Source organism: Rhineura floridana, chromosome 1 (genome assembly GCF_030035675.1).
Source record: "Rhineura floridana isolate rRhiFlo1 chromosome 1, rRhiFlo1.hap2, whole genome shotgun sequence".
NCBI lineage: Eukaryota > Metazoa > Chordata > Lepidosauria > Squamata > Rhineuridae > Rhineura > Rhineura floridana.
The window spans coordinates 304,109,754-304,130,760 of record NC_084480.1 but is presented as its reverse complement, the minus strand read 5'-3'; the positions used below and the strand labels follow the sequence as shown (position 1 = coordinate 304,130,760).

The following is a 21,007-nucleotide window of genomic DNA, read 5'->3' as shown; positions in this document are numbered from 1 at the left end:
AATAAAACTTTGTTGATTGATCAGTAAAAAAAGATAATCCGATGGCAACTCTGATTACTGCAGAAATGGAGCCCATTGCTACTCTACATCCTCCTCAAATGGTTTTGCCTAGCTGGAAAGTGTCTTTGAACTGTGACAAAGCTGCTTGCTTGCCTTGATGGAGAGATGTGTGTATGCAAAGCCTCTGACTTTTGTATGGCTGGAATGTAGGCCATTGCACAAGGGTTAAGCATCGCATCTGTTACTCCACCTGCTTTTGCCTCTGGACCTGCCCACTAAGGGCGTATGGCCCCCAGAAGATTGCTCATAACAGAATGCAACCCTCAGGCTGAAAAAAGGTCCTCTACTATTTTATTTTAATAAATAAATGGTGCCACATATGTGTCACAGATTCTCTTGGAGGTCGCTGATTCATAGGGTCGCCATAAGTCATACTCGGCTTGGAGGCACACAACGTGCCACAGTGATTCCATTGATGCACAGGGTCCATCATCACAGCAAGCAGTTTTTTGCTTGCCTTCATTTGCTTTTGAGGATTTCAGTTTCGAAAAGGAAATAAAATCTGTAGAACAACTTTAACTCTCAAGGAAAGAGGCTTCTCAAGCCCCCTAAGTGAACAGTTTCATACTCTAGCCGGTAAGGAGAGTCTGGCTTCAAGGCAGATGCTCCACATGGCTATTTCTTTCTCCACCGATGTCTTAAATGTCATAGGAGCTCTGTTATCCGAACCGTTATGCTGGAGCAAGTTCATACAACCTTGATGGATAAACTAGGGCTGGAAGAGAATTTTGTTCATTCTGCATTTTTAAATGCACTCACCTAATTTGCACCTCCCAGACTAATACACAGATTGGAATGGAATTATTCTTTGGATTTTGTACTTCTCCAAATTTTGCAATACAGTTCTTGGGTAAAAAAAAAATGTATCAAGATTCACAAATGAAATGATGTATTTTAGGATAATGTATATACTGAGATAAAGTATATTCCATATTCAAATGTGCATTTGTGATAAAATATATATTGAAATGCTACTTATGTACAACTGATTGTTCAGGTATGGGGTTTTTTAAAACCACAGATTAATGCAGAAACAGATTAATGAATGAACATATGGAAATGACCCAGACCGGAAATAAACTGAGCCGTCCACCCCTGACACTTATCTCGTTTCCATAGAGCATGCTATGCAAATTGATGTGACTAAGTATACTTTGCAGCAACTTAGGATCCACCCTTTTCTCCTGATTATAAAGTGTTTTAACTGATTGTAATATTGCATTCTAATATTGTTGTAATCAACCTCGGGACCTTATCATGAAGGGCGGGTGAGAAATCCAGCAAATAACAACTGTGGCAGCTCCCAGAAAGCACAGCCATGATTGTGTAAACGGCTGTCAAGTGTACTCTTGTACTACTGGTTCATGCTACACTTTTACAGAGAAAAGATAGTGGCAAATATCACCGCTGCTGTCACCACCACCACATTGAAATCCCCCAAGTCTCTTGTTATCTATTCTAGAGGTTAGGTCTCGGATGCAAGTTCATGTCAGTAACTGTCTATAATATTATAGACTCTATAAGGATTGTGATAATCTTGCTCTAATTTTGTCTTTACTGGCATCATTTGTGGCGAGCAAGCAGCTTCATTTATTTAGTTATTTATTAAAAGTATTTACAGGCTACCTTTTAAAAACGTTTCAGCTTACAAAGCAAATACAACCATAAAAAAAAAACAGGACAATCAAATGACAAAATTATCTAAGCCAATGTGCATTCATCTACCAAGGACTGCATGACAGATATACAGATTTCAAAGCAGTGTGTTACCAGTTTGGGGAGTGGGGGGGAAGAAAAGAAGCGATACTTCCCTCCCCCCTCCAGCCTTTTCTCTATTTATAATTAAGAATTTACATGGCAACATTTATTTATTTATTATATTTATATCCCACTTTTCCTCCAATGAGCTCAAGGTGGCATACATGGTTCTCCCCTCCCCAACCCTGTGAGGTAGGTTAGGGTGAAAGACAGTGACTGGCCCAAGGTCACCCAGTGAATTTCATGACTGAGTGAGGATTCAAACCCTGATCTCCCACGTCATAACCCAGCACTCTAACCACTATACCACACTGGCTCTCATTTCAAAAAGAAATGCCTTTTTATGCATTTTATGTCTGGGGTCGAAGCAGAAGTTCCTCTCCACACGTTCATTGCTGCTTACCAGGCTTTCTTCTTACGCTGTTCTTTGTTCCGGAGAAGTTCCAGGATGGCATCTTCTTCATAAGTGTGACCACAGATTTTATTCTTGACTGGTTTCTTCATTTCCACCTGTAATAATTAATCTGGCTGTACTTAACAGAGATCTTCAGCTGGTTAGTCATGTCCTCAAGTCAACTCCGTAGCATCCCTCCATCCCTCCCAGAAAATAACTGCTGACTACCAATAATGAGCTTATCCTAGATTTTATTTATTTAATTAATTTATGAATCACTTCCCATGAAACATCTTGAAGCAATATCACAATCAAATCTAACACAGATACCCACTGGGCAGTGATGGCTGGTGGCTCCATGTCAGTGGGGCAATGGAATTCACTCCTAGTTTTAGTCCTAACTTTTAAGGGGGGAGGGAGAGAGAGAGCACTGGCTGGCACAATGTATGTTATGTGTTTAGAGGGGAATTCCAGGATACAGAAAAATCACATACAAATTCTTCAGTTCCCAGACCTAGTGGTAACTGTCCAGGGCCCAGTGCAGACATACAATTAACTGAGGTTTAGGGATCAGAAGACATGCACCTTCCCCCATCCTTCTCTCATGCATGAATTCTCCCCTTTCCTCTAGCTTCAGCATGACACGTGACTATTGCCAATCCAGGTCATAATGAACCCGGAGATGCACTCAAATCCACTTTGAGAACCCTGATTATAACTTAGATTATAACATTTAAGGGTATTCCCGGAGGCTAATTTCAACTAGGCCTGGAACAAGGGAGAATTTGTTTGCAAACACAGAGAGATGTGGGAAGGGCATTCACAACCTTCTGCAATCTGTTCACAGTTCCTAAGCATCAATTAACTGGATATCCGAGCTACCTCTGAGGTTAAACATGGTGCTTGATTTAAAATGCAATAAAAACCTCTCTACAGAAGTTTGGAAGGGGAAAGGGAAGGGGAGACGTCTCGTTTCACAGTTTCAGATGGCAAATCTCTTTCAGATCATCAATGGTTTAGTGCTGGCTGGGGCTGATGGGTGTTGGAGCCACAGAATGCCCATCCTTGTTTCAGTGGGGCAGAGGCTCAAGAACTCAAGCCGATTCCAATGATGAGCTCCATTATATAGAATGCTGCCTCTTCTGTCCCATGAGGTCATGTGGGGAGGGGGCAGAATGCTCAGCAGCTTCAATAGCATCTCTAGCTACAGCACAGAAACACCTGGAGACTAGTGTTGCCAGGTTCACGGCCTGAGATTGATCCTGTATCTTTAGGAGAAGAGAAAGTCAGCCAAGTGCAGGTGTTCTTGCAACACTGTAATGAGAAAAACCACAAGGTGGAATTCTCCCTTCCCCCTGTACAACTTTTAAAGATACAGAAGACATCTTGGTTGCCAGGCCCGGCCTCCAAAAGGTCTTCTGTATCTTTAAAAGTTGTGCAGGGGGAAGGGAGAATTCCACCTTGTGGTTTTTCTCATTACAGTGTTGCAAGAACACCTGCACTTGGCTGACTTTCTCTTCTCCTAAAGATACAGGATCAGTCTCAGGCCATGAACCTGGCAACCCTCCTGGAGGCCAAGGGATTCAGTAGCTCAATCAGACAGCAACTGCTTTGCATGCAAAAGGTCCCAGGTTCAATCCCTTGCATCCCCTGGTAGGGCTGGGAGAGATCCCCTGTCTGAAACCCTGGAGATCTGCTCCTAGTCAGTGCAGACAGTACTAAGCTAGATGGACCAATGGTCTGACTGCGTATAAGGCAACTTTCTATGTGTTAAACCGGAGGTGAGTGGAAGGAAGATTATTTATTTATTTATTACATTTATACCCAGCCCGATGGTGGACCACTGGCCAATTTGGGGGGTACCACCAAACACCTACTGGTTGCTGGAATACTTGCAAGGAATGGTGACCCCAATCTGAACTAACAAGGCACTTCTTCTGTTCCTAAAGAAGAAAGCATTCTCAGATAGCTTAACACAGATTATACAGAAATATATACTCTTGCTTTGCAAATGTAAAGGATATCAGCAGACCATCAAAATTCTAGTAAACAAAATGCAAGACTGAACTCAGTCTGGGGCTGCGCTCAATTGCATATTAGACCTTGCCTACGCTAGCTTAACCACGTCAATTTCTTCACTCTTATCTGAACCGTATTATGTGAACTACCAAAATCGGTACAGGAGTCAGTGTGGGGTGATTTCACTTAAGTTAGTACTGGGTAATAGAGAGGGCTTTGGCCAAAACAATGGATAAACATTTAACTGGAATATAGGCAAGGTATGCATATATCTACAACTGTTTCATGCTATGAAGTATGAATAGTGTTTGCGTAGTTACAATGGTTACAGTTGCCAGCACCTTGGCAGCTCCTTGAAAGTCCAGACTAAAACCCAGAGCAGATTCACTGCCCCACTGCCATCAGAGCCAACAGCCTCCACTGTTTAGTTATGAATAGCCAGTGAAGCCACCATTGATATTCCCCCTCTGGTGCCAGTGTGTGTCGCCTACCTGTGTGATGGGGCACACAAAGTTCATCTGACTTTGTGTCACTGCAATATCTTCATCGACCTGTTCAAGGGACGTGCTCTCTTCTGCATCCAGCTTGGCACCAACTACAAAATAAAGGGGAGGGAGAAATACCATTGAATAAAGGTATGACTGCTATAATTATGCTAAGTTCTTTGGATGAGGTCTTGTACCACAGTCTGCTGAGATCCATCTTGCAATGACCTGGAGGAAGATCTTTTCCACTGTGGATTATTATTATTATTATTATTATTATTATTATTATTATTATTATTATTATTATTATTATTATTATTATTATTATTGTTGTTGTTGTTGTTGTTGTTGTTATTGTTGTTGTTATTGTTGTTGTTGTTATTGTTGTTGTTGTTATTATTGTTATTATTATTAAAATGTATAAAGTGCTTCACAGCCTGAGGCTATCAAAAAAGTGTACAAGATAAAAATAAGGTTAGATACAAAACTAGTTCTAAAAACAATTAAATCCATTTCTACAGGCTCCAAAACAATACAACCATTCCTACAGATATGCAATTAACATTTCATAAATTACTGGGTCACATCTCAGTGAAAGCCTTCTTAAACAAAAAAGTCTTCAGTAGGTGTGTTAGTGCCTAGAAACACCCCTGCCCCCAATCTTTTCTACCTCAGCCCCAAAGGCCAGAAAAATCCCCTCAAGAGTTCTTCTGGAAGCAGCTCCCTTATGAAGGCTTATAGGACTGAAGCATGAGGCAGGTGGAAAGAGTCACCCATCCATGGTAAACACAGAGAGTTGTAGCCAAAGTTAGTTCTACTCAAAGTAAACCACTGAAATCAGTGAACATCACTAACCGACACCATTAATTTTAATGGGTCTCCTCTTAGTAGAAGTTAGTTGAAGACAATCTTCATAGACAATTGGATTTATGTCACTATGTAAGCAACATGGACAAATTGATTGATATAACTATATATTAAAAATTTGTATGTGCATTCCCCAGTCATGGGATGGAGCCATCACTGTATTTTAAAAAATTAATGGATGGGTTATCATCTTAGTGAGAGAAAATGTGGAGCAAGTCCTTACATGGACAGAAAGATTTCTGGATTGAGTGAAGACCCAGAATGCAGTGTTCTTTCTGTGGGGCCCGTTAGCTGGAAAGTTGTGAGCCACGGGCCTGAGGTGCTTTGTGAGATCCCACAAGCTGTACAATAAGCCTGTGATAAGGCACCACCTGAGGTATCAGGGATGCCACCCATAGTTTGATAGAAGTTCTCCAAATGTGCTCGTTTGTAGGTTACTGTTTTTCAACCTTGGGTCCCCAGATGTTGTTGGACTCCCAACTTCCATTATCCACAAACAGTATAGTCAATGGTCAGGGATGATGGGAGTTGTGGTCCATCAACATCTGGGGATCCAAGATTGAAGAACACTGTTGTAAGTCATTTACCACAAATGTCATTTCCATCCCAGCATGAATTCTGAGAAAACACTTGAGAAGCACTGGCTGACAGAAAAAGCCAATTCTAAGATAACTAGGTCTGCAGTGAACTTTCAATTTCTTGCCATGAAGGAAAGGTTTTACCCCATGCCTTTCTCTCTTGCTCTGGTTTGGAGTGTCTTTGCAGCCCCAAACAGCTGCTTCTGAGGTGCCATTTTTTAAAAGGTTACCACCCACCCCCACTTTGGAAGAAGCAAGCCATCACATAACCTATCAGATTTGGCTATGTAATGAAACCACTGAAGGCAAGTGAAGCTAATTCAGAGTGACAGCAATGCCAATTCAGGAAGAACTTGGAATTATTTATTCATGTATTTATTTTATTTGTTACATTGCCTCATACCTAATAGTCTCTAGGTGACTTACAACAATTAGCTTCATTTGCCATCAACAGTAGTGTCATCACGTAGCCAGTCTCATTGGCTATATGATGACTCATTTCTGCCTAGGTAAAAAGAAAAGCTGATTGGGGCTGCTCTGGAGCACCTCTGCTGCTACCACTGCCACTGCCAAGAGCTGAATGCCAAATGCCAGAAAGGGTGTGTATGTGGTAGGAACAAAGCTATGCAGCTGAACCATGAACACTCTCATCCCCATTTGAACTCCCCTTGAAGAAACACTGAAAGAGGAGGAGGAGGAGGAGGAGATGGCTTTCCAGGGCTGGCAAACAAGGATCCAAACTTACAGGGAGGGCTGTTTCAGCTCAATCCTAGAGAGGTATGGAGGGGAAATGTGATTGTTTGCATTTAAAGTCAAATCTATCAAATTTGTGCTTTCTGAATCAATATGAGAAGCAAAATATAGCCATCCTTTGAAATGGGCACTGATTTGAATTTTGCGATGCAGTTCTGCAACCAAATAACTTTTACAAAAATGCAGTTATTAGCAAAAAGACTGCATAAAATGAATATATTAGTGAAAATAATGCACATTAGGAAATTGCTTGACAAAATGTGTTCATTAGTAAACACTGCATAAAAAATGTGTTTATTTGGATAAATTTGCACTAAAATACTGAAGAACTTTCATGGGAATTTTTTAAAAAATGTGAATTGCTGCAGAACTGAATTTAAGATTTGAAAAGCGAGAAACTGAGAGAACCAAAATTTACAGATTCTTCCATTCATAGTCATAAACATACCACCCTCCATGTTTTGGGGGCATTGCAACTAATCTCACTGGATTTGCACACATGGACCTCAAACCATATGGAGACATCCCTAGGTTAAACCAACATTATCTCTGTCACCACCTTTCCTCGGTTTTCATGATAATTTTACCACTGGAATAGCTTCCCATAATTTAGTACTTAAACAGAGCACTGGAGACTTCCAGGACTGTCATGGCTGGCCCTAAATAAAGACACACACAATTACAGAATGCTGCTACCGTCAGCACAACTGACATGCCTCATCCTTTACATCTTATGATACAATATTAATAATTATACAGTCCAGGCTTCTAAACAACCACTCACCTGAGGCATATTAAGGATCATCCCTGGCAACCCAGAAAGGGAGCTTTTATAAACTGGGAAAGAATTGGGTGTCTCCTTCCTTTTTAGGTCCTCAGTGTACCACAAATGACCAGGATAGGCATATGTGTGTAAGTGGGCTGGTTAAAAAAATAAAGAAAAAGTGGTCTAGCTACTTCTGTGGACTTGTCAGCAATGTTGTGCAGGGGTAGGTGGATCCTAAGCCAGGGCTCCCGGAAACCAGGCACAGATGCTTTACTCCTGCAGCACTAGGGTTGTGTTCCCAGCATAAGCCTTGCAAGGCTGAATTTTGTGACAAAATGTGGGCTGTAAACTAGAGCTGATTCAATCAGTTGAGGAAATCAAGCCATTTCTATATGGTGCCATCCTTTGTTGCTCCAGCTTAAATTCCTGTCATTTGTCAAAGCAGAGAGGCAAACCAAAAGCATATCTGCAGAATACAGTGGCTTTTGCCCAGGAAGTTTGGCCAGTGTAGCAGAACAGAACAGTGCTGTGTCTGTTATGCAACAGCTTTCATTTGGAGACACATCCTTCCTTCTCCTGCGCCAAATAAAATCCATTTCTCTATTTCTTTATAATTTGACGTGGCCAAACATCTCCTAGGCAGAACGACTCAGACAAATGCTGGCTAACTAAGAGGAGACAGAGACAGCATTAAAGAAAGCAAACATTTCAATGCTCAATAAACTTCCAGGATAGACTGAGGGCTGTGCATCTGCCAGGGAGAAAAACGCAGACTGTGACACTTGATGCAGATGCCAGCTTCCTGAGAAATTCAACTCTCATTTCAATTAAAAGAAGAGGGGAAGACCTGTGTTTAAATCCCCTGCCAGCCATGAAGCCTACTGGATGGCTTAGGGCCAGTCACTATCTCTCAACCTAATCTACCTCACAGGGTTGTTATGAGGAAAAGTGGAGAGATTTTGTACGCCATCCTGAACTCCTTGGAGAGAATGAGATAAAATCTGTGTCCCTCCAGATATTGTTGGACTACAGCTCCCACCAACAATGACCATTGGCCATATTGGCTGGGGCTAAACGGGGTTGGAAGTCCAACAACATCTGGAGGGCCACACATTCCTTACCCCTGTACTAAATAAATAAAACAATATGAAGCATCCACAAATCAATTAAACTGAAATCTCTCTCTATCTCTCTGTGTATGGGCTAACTCCCTCCAAAACACAATATAACACAAGAAAAATGTCATTACTTGCTTCCAGAACATCATTGTTGCAGATTTCAGAGTAACAATCAAAAATCCAGATCTGGCTTCCAAATAGGTTAGAACTTGACCTTCAAGGCTTGCTACCAATGTTACCAAATTCTTCCAAGCTACACAGGAAGTGGATTGGACTGTGAAAGACCAACCCAAATTGTGTTTGTATTTTGACAAATTTGTAGGGCAGTCCAATATCTCAGAGCGGAGGTCAGGTCTCCTGCCCCCCTGGTGCATTCACTATAGCTGCCCAATTTCCCTGCTTTTTAAAGTTTGATAGAAATATCTGTGGGCTATAGGTACGTTCTTAAACTGCAAGCTTTTTTTTGCCTATTAGTGAATTTCTCTGCTTTTTAATCTGGGAGGTAAGAAATGGGATCCTTTGCAAGTTTGCTGAGAATGGATTGATCCTTTGCATGCTTATTGAGTTCAGTGGGATTTACTCCCCTGCAATCATGCTTAGGATAGGTGAAACTGACCACAGGGAATGGGAAGGGGGGGAGGGGAGGAAGGGCAGAGGGGAGGAGGGGGAGGGGAGTAGGCAGGAGGGGGAAGGGAGGAGAAGGGCAGGTTTGATCATTTGCATGTTTATTAAGTTCAGTGGGATTTACTCCCATGCAACCATGTTTAGGATAGGTAAAACTGACCGGGGGGAGGGGGGAGGGCTGGAGTGGGCAGGGGAGGAGGAAGAAGGAAGAGGAGAGGGGAGGAGGAAGGGAGAGGAGAGGGGAAGGAGGGGAAAGCCAGGCCTGATCATTTGCATGCTTATTGAGTTCAATGGGATTTACCCCTATGCAATCATGGTTAGGATAGGTAAAACTGACCATGGGGGAGGAGGAGAGGGAGGGGGAAGGAGGGGATTGGAGGGGGCAAAGGAAGGGGGAGGGGAGGGCAGGTTTGATCATTTGCATGCTTATAGAGTTCAATGGTATTTACTCCCATGCATTCATGCTTAAGATAGGTAAAACTGACCATGGGGAGGAGGAAGTGGAGGGGGAGGAGAAAGGGGAGGGGGAGGAGGGGATTGGAAGGTGAGGGGGGCAAAGGAAGTGGGAGGGAAGGGGCAAGAGGGATGGGAGGGAGAATAGGTTTGATCATTTGCATACTTTTTGAGTTCAATGGGATTTATTTCTGTGCAATCATGTTTGAAAATGGAAATGGACTGCCTTCAAGTCGATCCCAACTTATGGCAACCCTATGAATAGGGTTTTCATGGTAAACGGTATTCAGAGGTGGTTTTACCATTGCCTTCCTCTGAGGCTGAGAGGGAGTGACTGGCCTAAGGTCACCCAGTGAGCTTCATGGCTGTGTGGGGACTTGAACCCTGGTCTCCCAGGCAGTAGTCCAACACTGACCTGGGGGAGGGGCAGGGAGGGGAGGAGATTGGGTGGGTGGGCACTGGGCAGAGGGGAAGCCCCTTTCTTTTTCCATAAGGAAAACATTGTGAACAGTATCATTGCTTTTCAGGGTTTCCCCCACCTTTTTATTCTACAGCAGGCACATGTAGCTTCCCACCCAAATTTAAACCAAAGCTGTCCCTGGCCACATCCACACCAGACCTTTATTTCACTTTGGACAGTCATGGCTTCTCTCAAAGAATCCTGGGAAGTGTAGTTAGTGAAGGGTGCTGAGCGTTGCTACGAGACGCTCTGTTCCCCTCACAGACCTTCAATCAGAGTGGCTGACTGTTAAACCACTCTGGCCACTGGAGCTCTGTCAGAGGAATAGGAGTCTCCTCTCAGCCCCCTTCACAAACAACACTTCCCAGGATTCTTTGGGGGAAGCCATGACTGTCTCAAGTGAAATCAAAGTCTGGTGTGGGTGTGGCCCCCTGATTAGCCAAGGCAAACAGCTGTGACTCTGGCTTTTAGAACACTGACGGTTCTTACTGAGCAAGCCCGACACTATTATTCAGTTCAATGCAAAATTTCTTAAATTAAAAATCAGCCAGGCATTTTTAAACTGCAGACGATGAACATCAGAGTATGGGGCAAGGTCAGTAATAGGATTACAGGTATTTTGTGAACATGGCTGATTTTTAATAAATTTCAACAGATTATGAGAACTCTCAGAGAAAAAAGTCCAACAGGTGTCTGGGTTTTTTTCCTCTCTTTTTAGACTTTGAACTCTCTATTCTCTCTGACTGTTTTGTGTATCGCCATGAAAATTGAGAGTGTTGTTAAGCAAGCGTTTCTGAGTTCAGGATGATAAGTTTTGTAAGGTTTTGTTTTGAAATGAGTTTATGAGAAGCATCAGAATGGCATGGGGGTATTTTCAATTTAACATTGTGGAATGTGAAAGAATCCATGGTGGCTGTATAATAAGTATTTGATTGTATAGCTCAAATATTTGTGTTATGCAAGTACACAGATTGGATGTAACAAGTGAACACCCCTAAAATCTTGATGGGAGGAGCCTCCATCCATTTTGCTCTATTGTGGCAACTGACATGCTAGCAGTAGGTATGGCAAATAAGAACATAAGAAGAGCCTGCTGGATCAGGCCAGTGGCGCATTGAGTCCAGCATCCTGTTCTCACAGTGGCCAACCCGATGCCCATGGGAAGCCTGCAAGCAGGATCTGAGTGCAAGAGCTCTCACCCCTCCTACAGGTTCCAGAAACTGGTATTCAGAAGCATGCTGCCTCCAACACTAGAGGGAGAACATAGCCATCATGTTTTGTAGCCACTGACATCTTGTCCTCCATGAATTTGTGTAATCCTCTTTTAAAGCCATCCAAGTTGGTGGCCATCACTGCCTCTTGTGGGAATAAATTCCATAGTTTAATTGTGCGCTGCATGAAGAAGTACTTTCTTTTATCTGTCCTGAATCTTCCCACATTCAGCTTCATTGGATGTCCATGGGTTCTAGAGTTACAAGAGAGGGAGAAAAAACTTTTCTCTATTCACTTTCTCCATGCCATGCATAATTTTATACACTTCTATGGAGGCTGTTCTTGTCTCCTCTGCTGTCGCAGCTGATGTGTCTTGCACCAGCAGTGCATGAAACGGTTATGCTAGAAATTGTGATGCTAGAGGGTTATTACAGAAAGGTGGGAAGTATAATGGGAGGTGATCTATGAGCTCTTTGGAGATCAAAATGCAGAAGGCAACTGATATTCTGCAGAACCATTTTTTCCAAATCTGCATTGTAATATGCTAAGGGATTTATGTACAGATGCTTTTAGAAAAGTTGTCTCACATTTTCTGGGAAAAAACCCTTCAGTCTTACAAGTTTTGAAACCTCTGTTACATCAAGCAACCAGACTTTGAAAATGTTAATGAACTTAGGGAACAGCTTTGCAAACCACCTAGCCCTGGGATGGGTAATCTGTTGCCCACCTGATGTTGCTGGACTCCAGCTCCCATTAGCCCCAGCCAACATGGCTAATGGTCAAAGATGATGGAAGTTGTAGTCCGAGAACAGGAAGAGCTACATGTTTCCCAGCCCTGAAGTAGCCAGCGCTGGATAGGCAGTGACTCTCTTAGGTAGAGGTCTTTTCCAGTCATGTCACCTAAGACCCTATTAACCAGAGATGCTGGGGATTGAATCTGGGCCTGTCTGCATAGAAAGCACATGTTATAGCACTGTGCTTATCTTTTTATTTAGCTTGACAAGTGAGAAGAGACAGCACTTTCATCTTATTACAGTGCATGTTGTAATGATTACTCAAGGAGAATACACAGAACCCTTGTGGTCTTGGTTGCACAGAGCTCTTAAATTAGTTAATGTCTTCAAAGCAGATGTTCTAAATGATGGATGTGCATTATCAGCAAAACACAGATAAGTGAGATTATCAGTTGCATATGAGGAAAGATTGTGCAGATATACAGGGATTTGTAGGATACGATTTTATTCCAGTAAAGGAGTGCACATTTTCTGTGTGAACTGCGAAATAAGGATGCCTGAGAAGTTCAGTTTCTGGGAATTCTGATGCAAACTGCCCTGACTTGCACCTCCTGGATTGATGCACAAACCGGACATAATTATCCTTCGAATTTTGCAAATTCTTTGAATTTTGTGATTTTGAGTTCTCAGCTCAAAAGCAAATTGTACCCAAACACTTTAAAATGTGTATTTTAGGATAAAGTACATTTAGAAATGCATACACTGAGATAAAAATATATATTTAAATATAACAAGCAACAAAGTCTGTCAGCACAAACCAAACCCAAGATCTCCTGGGATGAGAAAGTTTTGATTCAGCAGATCTTGGACTTTCCCAGGACTATGCTGGTGTAAGTCCATCACCCCAGCTCAGCTGGAGATATGCTGGCAAAGTCCCTCATGCAGCTCAGCCAGTGGAACTTAAGCAAGCATAATTTGTTAGTGCAAGTAAAAAAAACACAAAATGCATTCCAAAGATGGGGCAAGAAGAGATTTACATGTATTCCAAACCCAGATTGGTTCCACTGCTGTGCCAACCTGGTGCTGACCTCCCCATTGCCTCCCCCTCTTTAGGAGGCCAGGTAAGCAGTGCCACCCTGCCCTGCCATCCACTCCTCATTTTGGAGCTCCTTGCAATATCTCTTTGTTTTAACCATGATGAACAATTTGATATTGTAAGCAAACTTACCTACCTCACTGTTACCCTCTCTCAATAACCAGCAGTGACCTCAACATTGAGAAGCCAGGGAAGCTGCCCCACCCCATGCCATCCTGCCCCACTGACTGTTGCTGTCAAAAAAGACCTGGGTAAATGGGCAGTAAAATGGCAAAAGCAGAATAAGTTGTGTGCTGGTGGAGATTTATAGATGATGTGTTTCGTATTTTTTTTGGAGGGGGGTCTGCAGGAGACTTGAGAAGTTTCCTTGAATGGATAAATCTTAAGAGTGACAACATCCCTTGTGGGCTTAATGGGGTATTGGAGTTTCTTTCCCTCTTGTAGTTTAGAATAATTCCAGATGACCCCTTCTCTTCTCTTTGTTCATAGTCATGTGTAAATCCTTAAGAGTAAATTTGGAACACCTGAACATGTTTTACAATCAGTCAGTCAGTCAATCTTCAGTTTTCCTCATTTAGTTGTTACTAAAGATTAAAGCATTTTTGCTGCTAGAGATCTCTACAGACAGCTTTAATTTTATGTAAGTATTTACAAACTTTTTTATGATTAGTTATTTATGTATGAAGTAATTGTATTTGAATATTGTATTCTTTGGTGTCATTTATGATTATCCATTTTTATGTATCAATGTCTTTTTTTCCTTGAAGCCCAATATACCAGAGGCTGAAATGTGTTGGGCTTGCCTAAGTAATACATTTTCTCACAGCATTCAGGGATATTTTCTCTTTCTTTTTGGTACAATTCAGGCCACGTCTTCTCAACAACGATATTGTAGAGCTAGAACAGGTTCAGAAAAGGGCAACCAAAATGATCAAAGGGGAAGAACAATGCTCCTATGTGGAACATTTGGAGCTTTTTAGTGTAGCAAACAAAGGTGAGTAAAGGAGGACATGGTAGAGATGTATAAAATTAGTCATGGTGTGGAAAAAGTGGATAGAAAATAGTTTTTCTTCCTCTCTCATAATACTAGAACTTAGAAACATCCAATGAAGCTGAATGTTGGAAGATTTCAACAGAAGGCAGTAATGGCCACCAACCTGGATGACTTTAAAAGATTAGACAAATTCATGAAGCAGAAAACTATCGAGGGCTACTAGCCACAATAGTTATAGTCTCCCTCCCCTGTCAGAGGCAGTATGCCTTTGGATACCAGTTTCTGGGAATCACAAGTGCAGAGAGAGTTGTTGCACTCAGGTGTTGCTAATGGGCTTCCCATGAGTATCTGGTTGGCCACTATGAGAAGAGGATGCTGGACAAGATGGGCCTTTGGTCTGATCCAGCAGGGCTTTTCTCATGTTATTATGTTTGGTTTTAATTGGTTTTACACATTGTGTGCTTTTCAAAATTGATCTCTACCTACTATTATATTTAGATCAATTTCTATTCTTGTCCTTCCAAAGTGTATGAGAAGTCCAGATGGTACTAGAGGTACAAACATACTTTTTTTGTATGTGTAACTGATATGCATAACACGCATAACATCAAAAATTTGATGTCAGAGTTTGCTTGTTTTTCTTTTCCTCCCCATCCCTTTTTTCTTTTGTGTTTTGTCTTTTTAGGTTGTAAGCCTGAGGGCAAGGACTGTTATTTTTATTGGTTTGTAGGTTTTTTCTCACGGAAGAGCAATGAATGAATGAATGAATGAATACATATATACATACACAAGCACATATACTCAATTTTGTTCTGGGAATATTGTTCTGAGGATGCCTTTGTGAACTTGAAACACTGTCAGCACATTCTGTTTCTAACCTAATCAGTTTCCAAAGGGTTACATTAGTCTGTAGCAGCAAAAATAACAGGAAGTCTTGTGACTAATGTGTGTGTGTTTTAAAATGGCACATAAGCTTTCATGGACCGGAGTCTACTTCATCAGATACAGGATAAATCTGATGAAGTGGACTCCAGTCCATGAAACCATATGCTGTTCATACCTCTGCTAGGTCCTTAATGTGATACAAGACTCTGTTACTGAACTGAACTGAATGTCTGCTGCAATCTACAGCCTTCATCCCAAGACTGAAAAATATATATGCAGATTTGGAATAGAATAGCATGCCCTGAAACAGATTCCTCCCCCCCACTTTCAGACTGAGGAAGAGTGAAGCGTCCTTTGTTTAAAGCTTGCACTCTAGACACTACTCGGTCAAAGGCAAATAGAGATAGAGGGGACCTTTGTTCTCTAATCCACCTGAGAACTGAAGCCTTTTTATAGAGCAATACACCAATATTTAGATTTACAAAAGTGAATCACCTACTCGGGCTACTCACAGATAAAAGGAAAGAAATTTAAAAATAAACGCTGCACCAGGGACCACACCCTTATGAAGAATTAAGATTTCACAATACAGATGCACGATGAGGAATGACTTACTTATCAGCACTCCTCCCAAACCAGTAAGCCAGTCATCAGAGTAAAAGATTTTACAGGTGATTATTCAGGCCAGTTCAGCCAGGGGTCATTGCCTCAGTCAGGGTCGGAGTGAAGAGTCAGCATGGTCGGGCATCTGCCAGGGGCCCACAACCTAGGAGGGGTCCACTGACAACAGCCCCCAGGACCTACTCCTCCTCTTCACCATTGCAACCTGCTTGCTAGTTTACCCACCTCTTGCTCTGGCCCACAAGGGGGCCCATAGAAGGTGTCTTGTATTGTTATCTGAACTGAAGTCTTTCGGCTAAAATGTGAATAAAAGTACCCAACAGATTTCCAAAGCTGATTGTATTCAGATAAAATTGTATAACTCAACCTGAAACCACATTTTCAGATTACTGCAAGTCTGGAATTCTTTTTAGCATAATTTCAGGATATGTAGTAGTGCTGGGCTGAAGTTTTTGGTTTAAAAAATTTGGTTGCTTTTTGGGGAGCTGGGCAACACCACCCTCAGAACATCTGATTTGGGGGTAAGTGGAATTTTAAGGAGGGAAAGTGGCAGAGCACTCACCATCATTTATAAGATGAGGCAGCAGAGGGTCGCCATGATTTAACGAGAAATAAAAAGATCTGCTGTCCCTTCCAATGCCCACAGAGCTGCAATCAGCAGCTCAGCGGTGTGCCTCATTGCTTCAGAATGGCCCAGTGGGAATGATGCTATGTCATGATGCAGTGTAGTTCCCAGGTGCATTATTAGGGGGAAAGATGGCAATCCCCACTCCCTTCTGCTTCTCCTGCAAGGCAGAGAACAAAAGCTTCCGCTTCCAAGTTTGAGCTAACTACAGTTCCCTGTTACATCTGAACTCAGGGAACTGTGATTTGTTCCAACTGTGGTTACAAACAAGTTGAGAAAAGATTATAATGACAATGGTGATGATTATTTATTGATTTGTTTGTTGCTTGTCACGTGAAGGTAGGTCTCCAAGCAACTTACAACACTGTTAAAAATACAAATAAATATATTATACCTTAGAAACAAACAAAAAACAACAAAACAATAATGCCTTCTTAATATTACTGTGCCAGATAAATAATAATCCTTGATTTATTCTAATGAACTGACCAGGTAAGTAGCAATAGTTCTGAAGGAAAACTTTTTCAAAACATATTATATGAATGGCATTTAATCCCTCACAGATTGCATTTTACCTATCACACTTCATCTGATTTTGGGAATGAAGCAGTACATGCCAATTGTTTTCATATATTTTGACTGTTTTCTGAGATACTAATGTTTTGGATAGATTAAATTATTCTAAGGGTATGGTATACTTCTTAAACCTAAAATGGTATTGTTATCTTATTTGGCTTACGGTGTTTATGTCATATTGTAATCTTATTTGACTCATGATGTTTATGTCACAGATCAAGATTTTGTAATAAATTTGTTAACAGCAGCAAAGATAGGTATTGCAGCGTATTGGAAGAAATGTTTCAGTGCAGATAGGTTTAAGAAGATTTGGAAACCTGCCTTTATTACTATATTGACCTATTTCACAAGATGTTATCTTAAACAACAAACTGAGAAATTCATGGAAAATTTGATACTTTTTATTGTGTTCTGGAGCAGCAGGTTTCAAAATACCATTGACCTTTGTCTGTTCCCCCCCCCAGTCAGTGTTTTTATCTCTTATATTCCTATGTATGCTGTTTTAGAAATAATAAAATATTAGGAAATGAAAAAGTATGTAAGAAATCATGTGGACCAGGCAATCTTAAAAAAAGAAGATAAAAATGGCAGAAGCAGGAATGTCTGGAGCTAGTTTGGGGTAGTGGTTGGAGAAGGACCTGCGAGGACAGTGTTCAAATCCTGTCTCAGCCATGAACCTCACAGGGTGACCTTGGGCCAGTCACAGTCTCTCATTTGCATGGTGGTTGTGAGGTAAAATGGAGAGGTGGAAAACTATGTATGCCACCTTAAGCTCTTTGGGGGGGAAGGTGGGATACAGAAAGACAGACAGATAGATAGAGGCATGTTTTAGAAAGCTGACTGTGGTTGGGGTCCTCCTGGTATAGGCGAGATCAGAGCATAAATGAGCCAAATGAAGTTTGTGGGGTCTTCTTGGTGGTGGTCCCCAGGTTGTGGAATATGCCTCTTTCAAGGTGCACCTGGCCTCTTCACTGACATCAGGCCAAGATGAATCTTTTTTCCAGGTTTTGGGGGGTGGGGTGGGGAGAGAAGAGAATATCCTTTCATTGCAGTGTTGTTGCTGTTGCTGTCTCCTGTTGATTCAGTATAATTTAGTAAAGTTTGTATCTTACATGGTTTACTTGTTGTATTGAGCTGTATGTAAACTGCCCTGGAACTGCATGGTGAAGGACAGTCTATAAATAAATATAAATAAATAAATAGTTGCTAATAATGGAGGACAGATGGTTGTTAGCTGTTCTAGGAGGGATTTAAGACAAACCCAGCTGAGTCAGTCCACGAATCAGTCTAGTCTAGCACTTTGAAAGTGCCAGGAACAGTCCACAAGCATAGTAGGAAGACAACATCCTTCACCCCAGCTCCTATTATTCAGAGGTACACTTTCTTTCTTTCTTTCTTTCTTTCTTTCTTTCTTTCTTTCTTTCTTTCTTTCTTTCTTTCTTTCTTTCTTTCTTTCTTTCTTTCTTTCATTAATTGTATGACATCAAATACAGAACAATAAACAATAAAAGAGGTACACATTTTCTGTACATGGAATTTCCACTTAGCTACAATAGCTAATAGCAGAGTAGAGCAGAGCAGAAATGGCCTCACAAAATTCCCTACTCTATTCACAGCCAGAGAGAATGGGGATACTGTGACATATTTCTACATGTAAAGTTTCCATCTCTCTCCCCCCCCATTTCGGGCTGGAGGTTTTGCTTTGGAAATGTAGTTTTCTACTTCAGGGGCCAAGGTTTCTAGGCAACCTGGGTGGTGGTGAAGCCAGCATCCCTGCTCTCCACAACATTTGGCCTAAGGTTAGGCAGCTGCTCATGACACCTAAAGATACAAGCTTATTAGTATCATTTTATACAATATTGTATGGGTTGATTTCTTTTTGTAGTTACTGATATTTATGATTATTTCCAATTTTTTAAAAAATGGTTATACTTATTTTTCATCTGACATGTTGGAACCCACTTTGGGCACAATTCTGTGGGAAAGTGGCATAAACATCAACAGGTGAGATGAGGAATTCGATCTTCGCAAATTGTGATACAAATTCACTGATCCACACCTCCCACATGAAGCTGCATACTGGATCCACTGGTCTTTGCATTTCCTGTACAGTCTGATTTGTACCAAATGCATTTTTAAAATGTCTGCTTGGACAGATTGTACATTTAGGAATGTGTATTTTGAGATAAGATAAGCTTAGCAATGCATGTTTTGAGATAAAATACTTATTTTATTCATTTATTTATTATATTACTTTCCCACCTTTCCTCCAAGGAGCTCAAGGTGGCTTACATGGTTCTTTTCCCCTCACATTTTATCCTCACCCTATGACGCAGAGCTTGGAAAAGTTACTTTTTTGAACTACAACTCCCATCAGCCCAATCTGCTGGCCATGCTGGCTGGGGCTGATGGGAGTTGCAGTTCAAAAAAGTAACTTTTCCAAGCTCTGCCTATGAGGTAGGTTAGGTTGAGAGGCAGTGACTGGCCCAGGGTCATGCAGCGGGCTTCAGCCTCTGGCCTCCCAGGTCCTAGTCCAGCATTCTAACCACTAAACCACGCTGGGTTTGAAATATGTATTTTTCAGTAGACATTTTCATGCAGATTAATGTGGAACTGGGACATAGTAGTGACATGGAGTAGTAGCTAACTGACTCAAATAGAAATAGACTGTATTGATGCAAGAAGAAGAAATCAATGACTTTAGCCACATACTGAAGCAGTGCCAGGCCTGTGGGAGCCTAATCCTGAAATCAGATAATCCAGACTACTTGGATTTAAAGCAAAGGTCACTCCAAACCTTAATTTATGGTTAAGCAAGCATAATAATGTTTGCAGGTAAGTGACTGCATTAACTTCAAATTTACTTTGTTTGAACAACCACATCACACTGTCATGGTGCCGTGACAGGGCAGGTCTGTAGCTCAGTGGTACAGCATCTGCTTTGCATGCAGAAGGTCCCAGCGTCAATCCCCGGCATCTCCAGGTAGGGTTGGGAAAGACTTATTATTATTTATTTCATTATTTATTATTTGATTTATATCCCGCCCTTCCTCCCAGCAGGAGCCCAGGGCGGCAAACAAAAGCACTAAAAACACTTCAAAACACCATAAAAACAGACTTTAAAATACATTAAAACAAAACATCTTTAAAAACATTTTTAAAAAAGCTTTGAAGGCATCTTAAAAAGAAAAGATTTAAAAACATATTAAAAAGCAATTCCAACACAGATGCAGACTGGGATAAGGTCTCAAAAGGCTTGTTGAAAGAGGAAGGTCTTCAATACATGCAGAAAAGATAACAGAGATGGCGCCTGTCTAATATTTAAGGGGAAGGAATTCCTCAGCGTAGGTGCCACCACATTAAAGTCCATTTCCTATATTGTGAGCTGTGGCTCCATATCAGTGGGAAAGTGGAATCTGCTCCAGGTTTTGGTCTGAACTTTCAAGGAGCTGTCCAAGGTGCTTGAAAGTTTGGACTAAAACCCAGAGCAGATTTCATTGCCCCACTGACATGGAGTCACCAGCCACCAGTGCCAGAGATCCAGTTTCCAACCATGTGTAACAGAATGTTGAGGAACCAATAAAAAGCATCTAGTAGAAACTGTACGCTTAGGGTGGTGATGGAATCACTGTTCCAAAGGGTGGACCTGCAGTAAAACTCTTGAGTCATTATGAGGCTACTTTGCAAACAAGAGGAGAATTTTTTCAGTGAAAAACTTCCTCCTGGCAAAAGTTTATAAGGCAACCCATATATGCACTCACTCTCTCCCATTTCCCTACACCCAAAAGTGGTGAAGAAATAGAAAGCAAAGTCATCTGCAAGTCAGCGGTGTTCCTTGAGAAGTGCTATTATCTGGGATTGCACATTGCTGGGTTACTTCTCTCAGCCCTTGCAGTCTTTTTAAAACTGATAATGCGGCTATCACTGCC

At 41.5% G+C, this 21,007-nt stretch overlaps 1 protein-coding gene across 1 annotated transcript in view; it reads right to left on the bottom strand.

Annotated features, from left to right (window-relative positions):
• The window catches only part of NSMCE2 (NSE2 (MMS21) homolog, SMC5-SMC6 complex SUMO ligase), a 318,295-nt gene that overhangs the window by 10,893 nt on the left and 286,395 nt on the right, over positions 1 to 21,007 (bottom strand). The window contains exons 5-6 of the mRNA XM_061606608.1: positions 4,723 to 4,826; positions 2,222 to 2,328 (exon numbers count right to left, since the gene is read on the bottom strand). Coding sequence (XP_061462592.1) covers positions 2,222 to 2,328; positions 4,723 to 4,826 — 211 coding nt within the window. The remainder of the gene's footprint in view (positions 1 to 2,221; positions 2,329 to 4,722; positions 4,827 to 21,007) is intronic.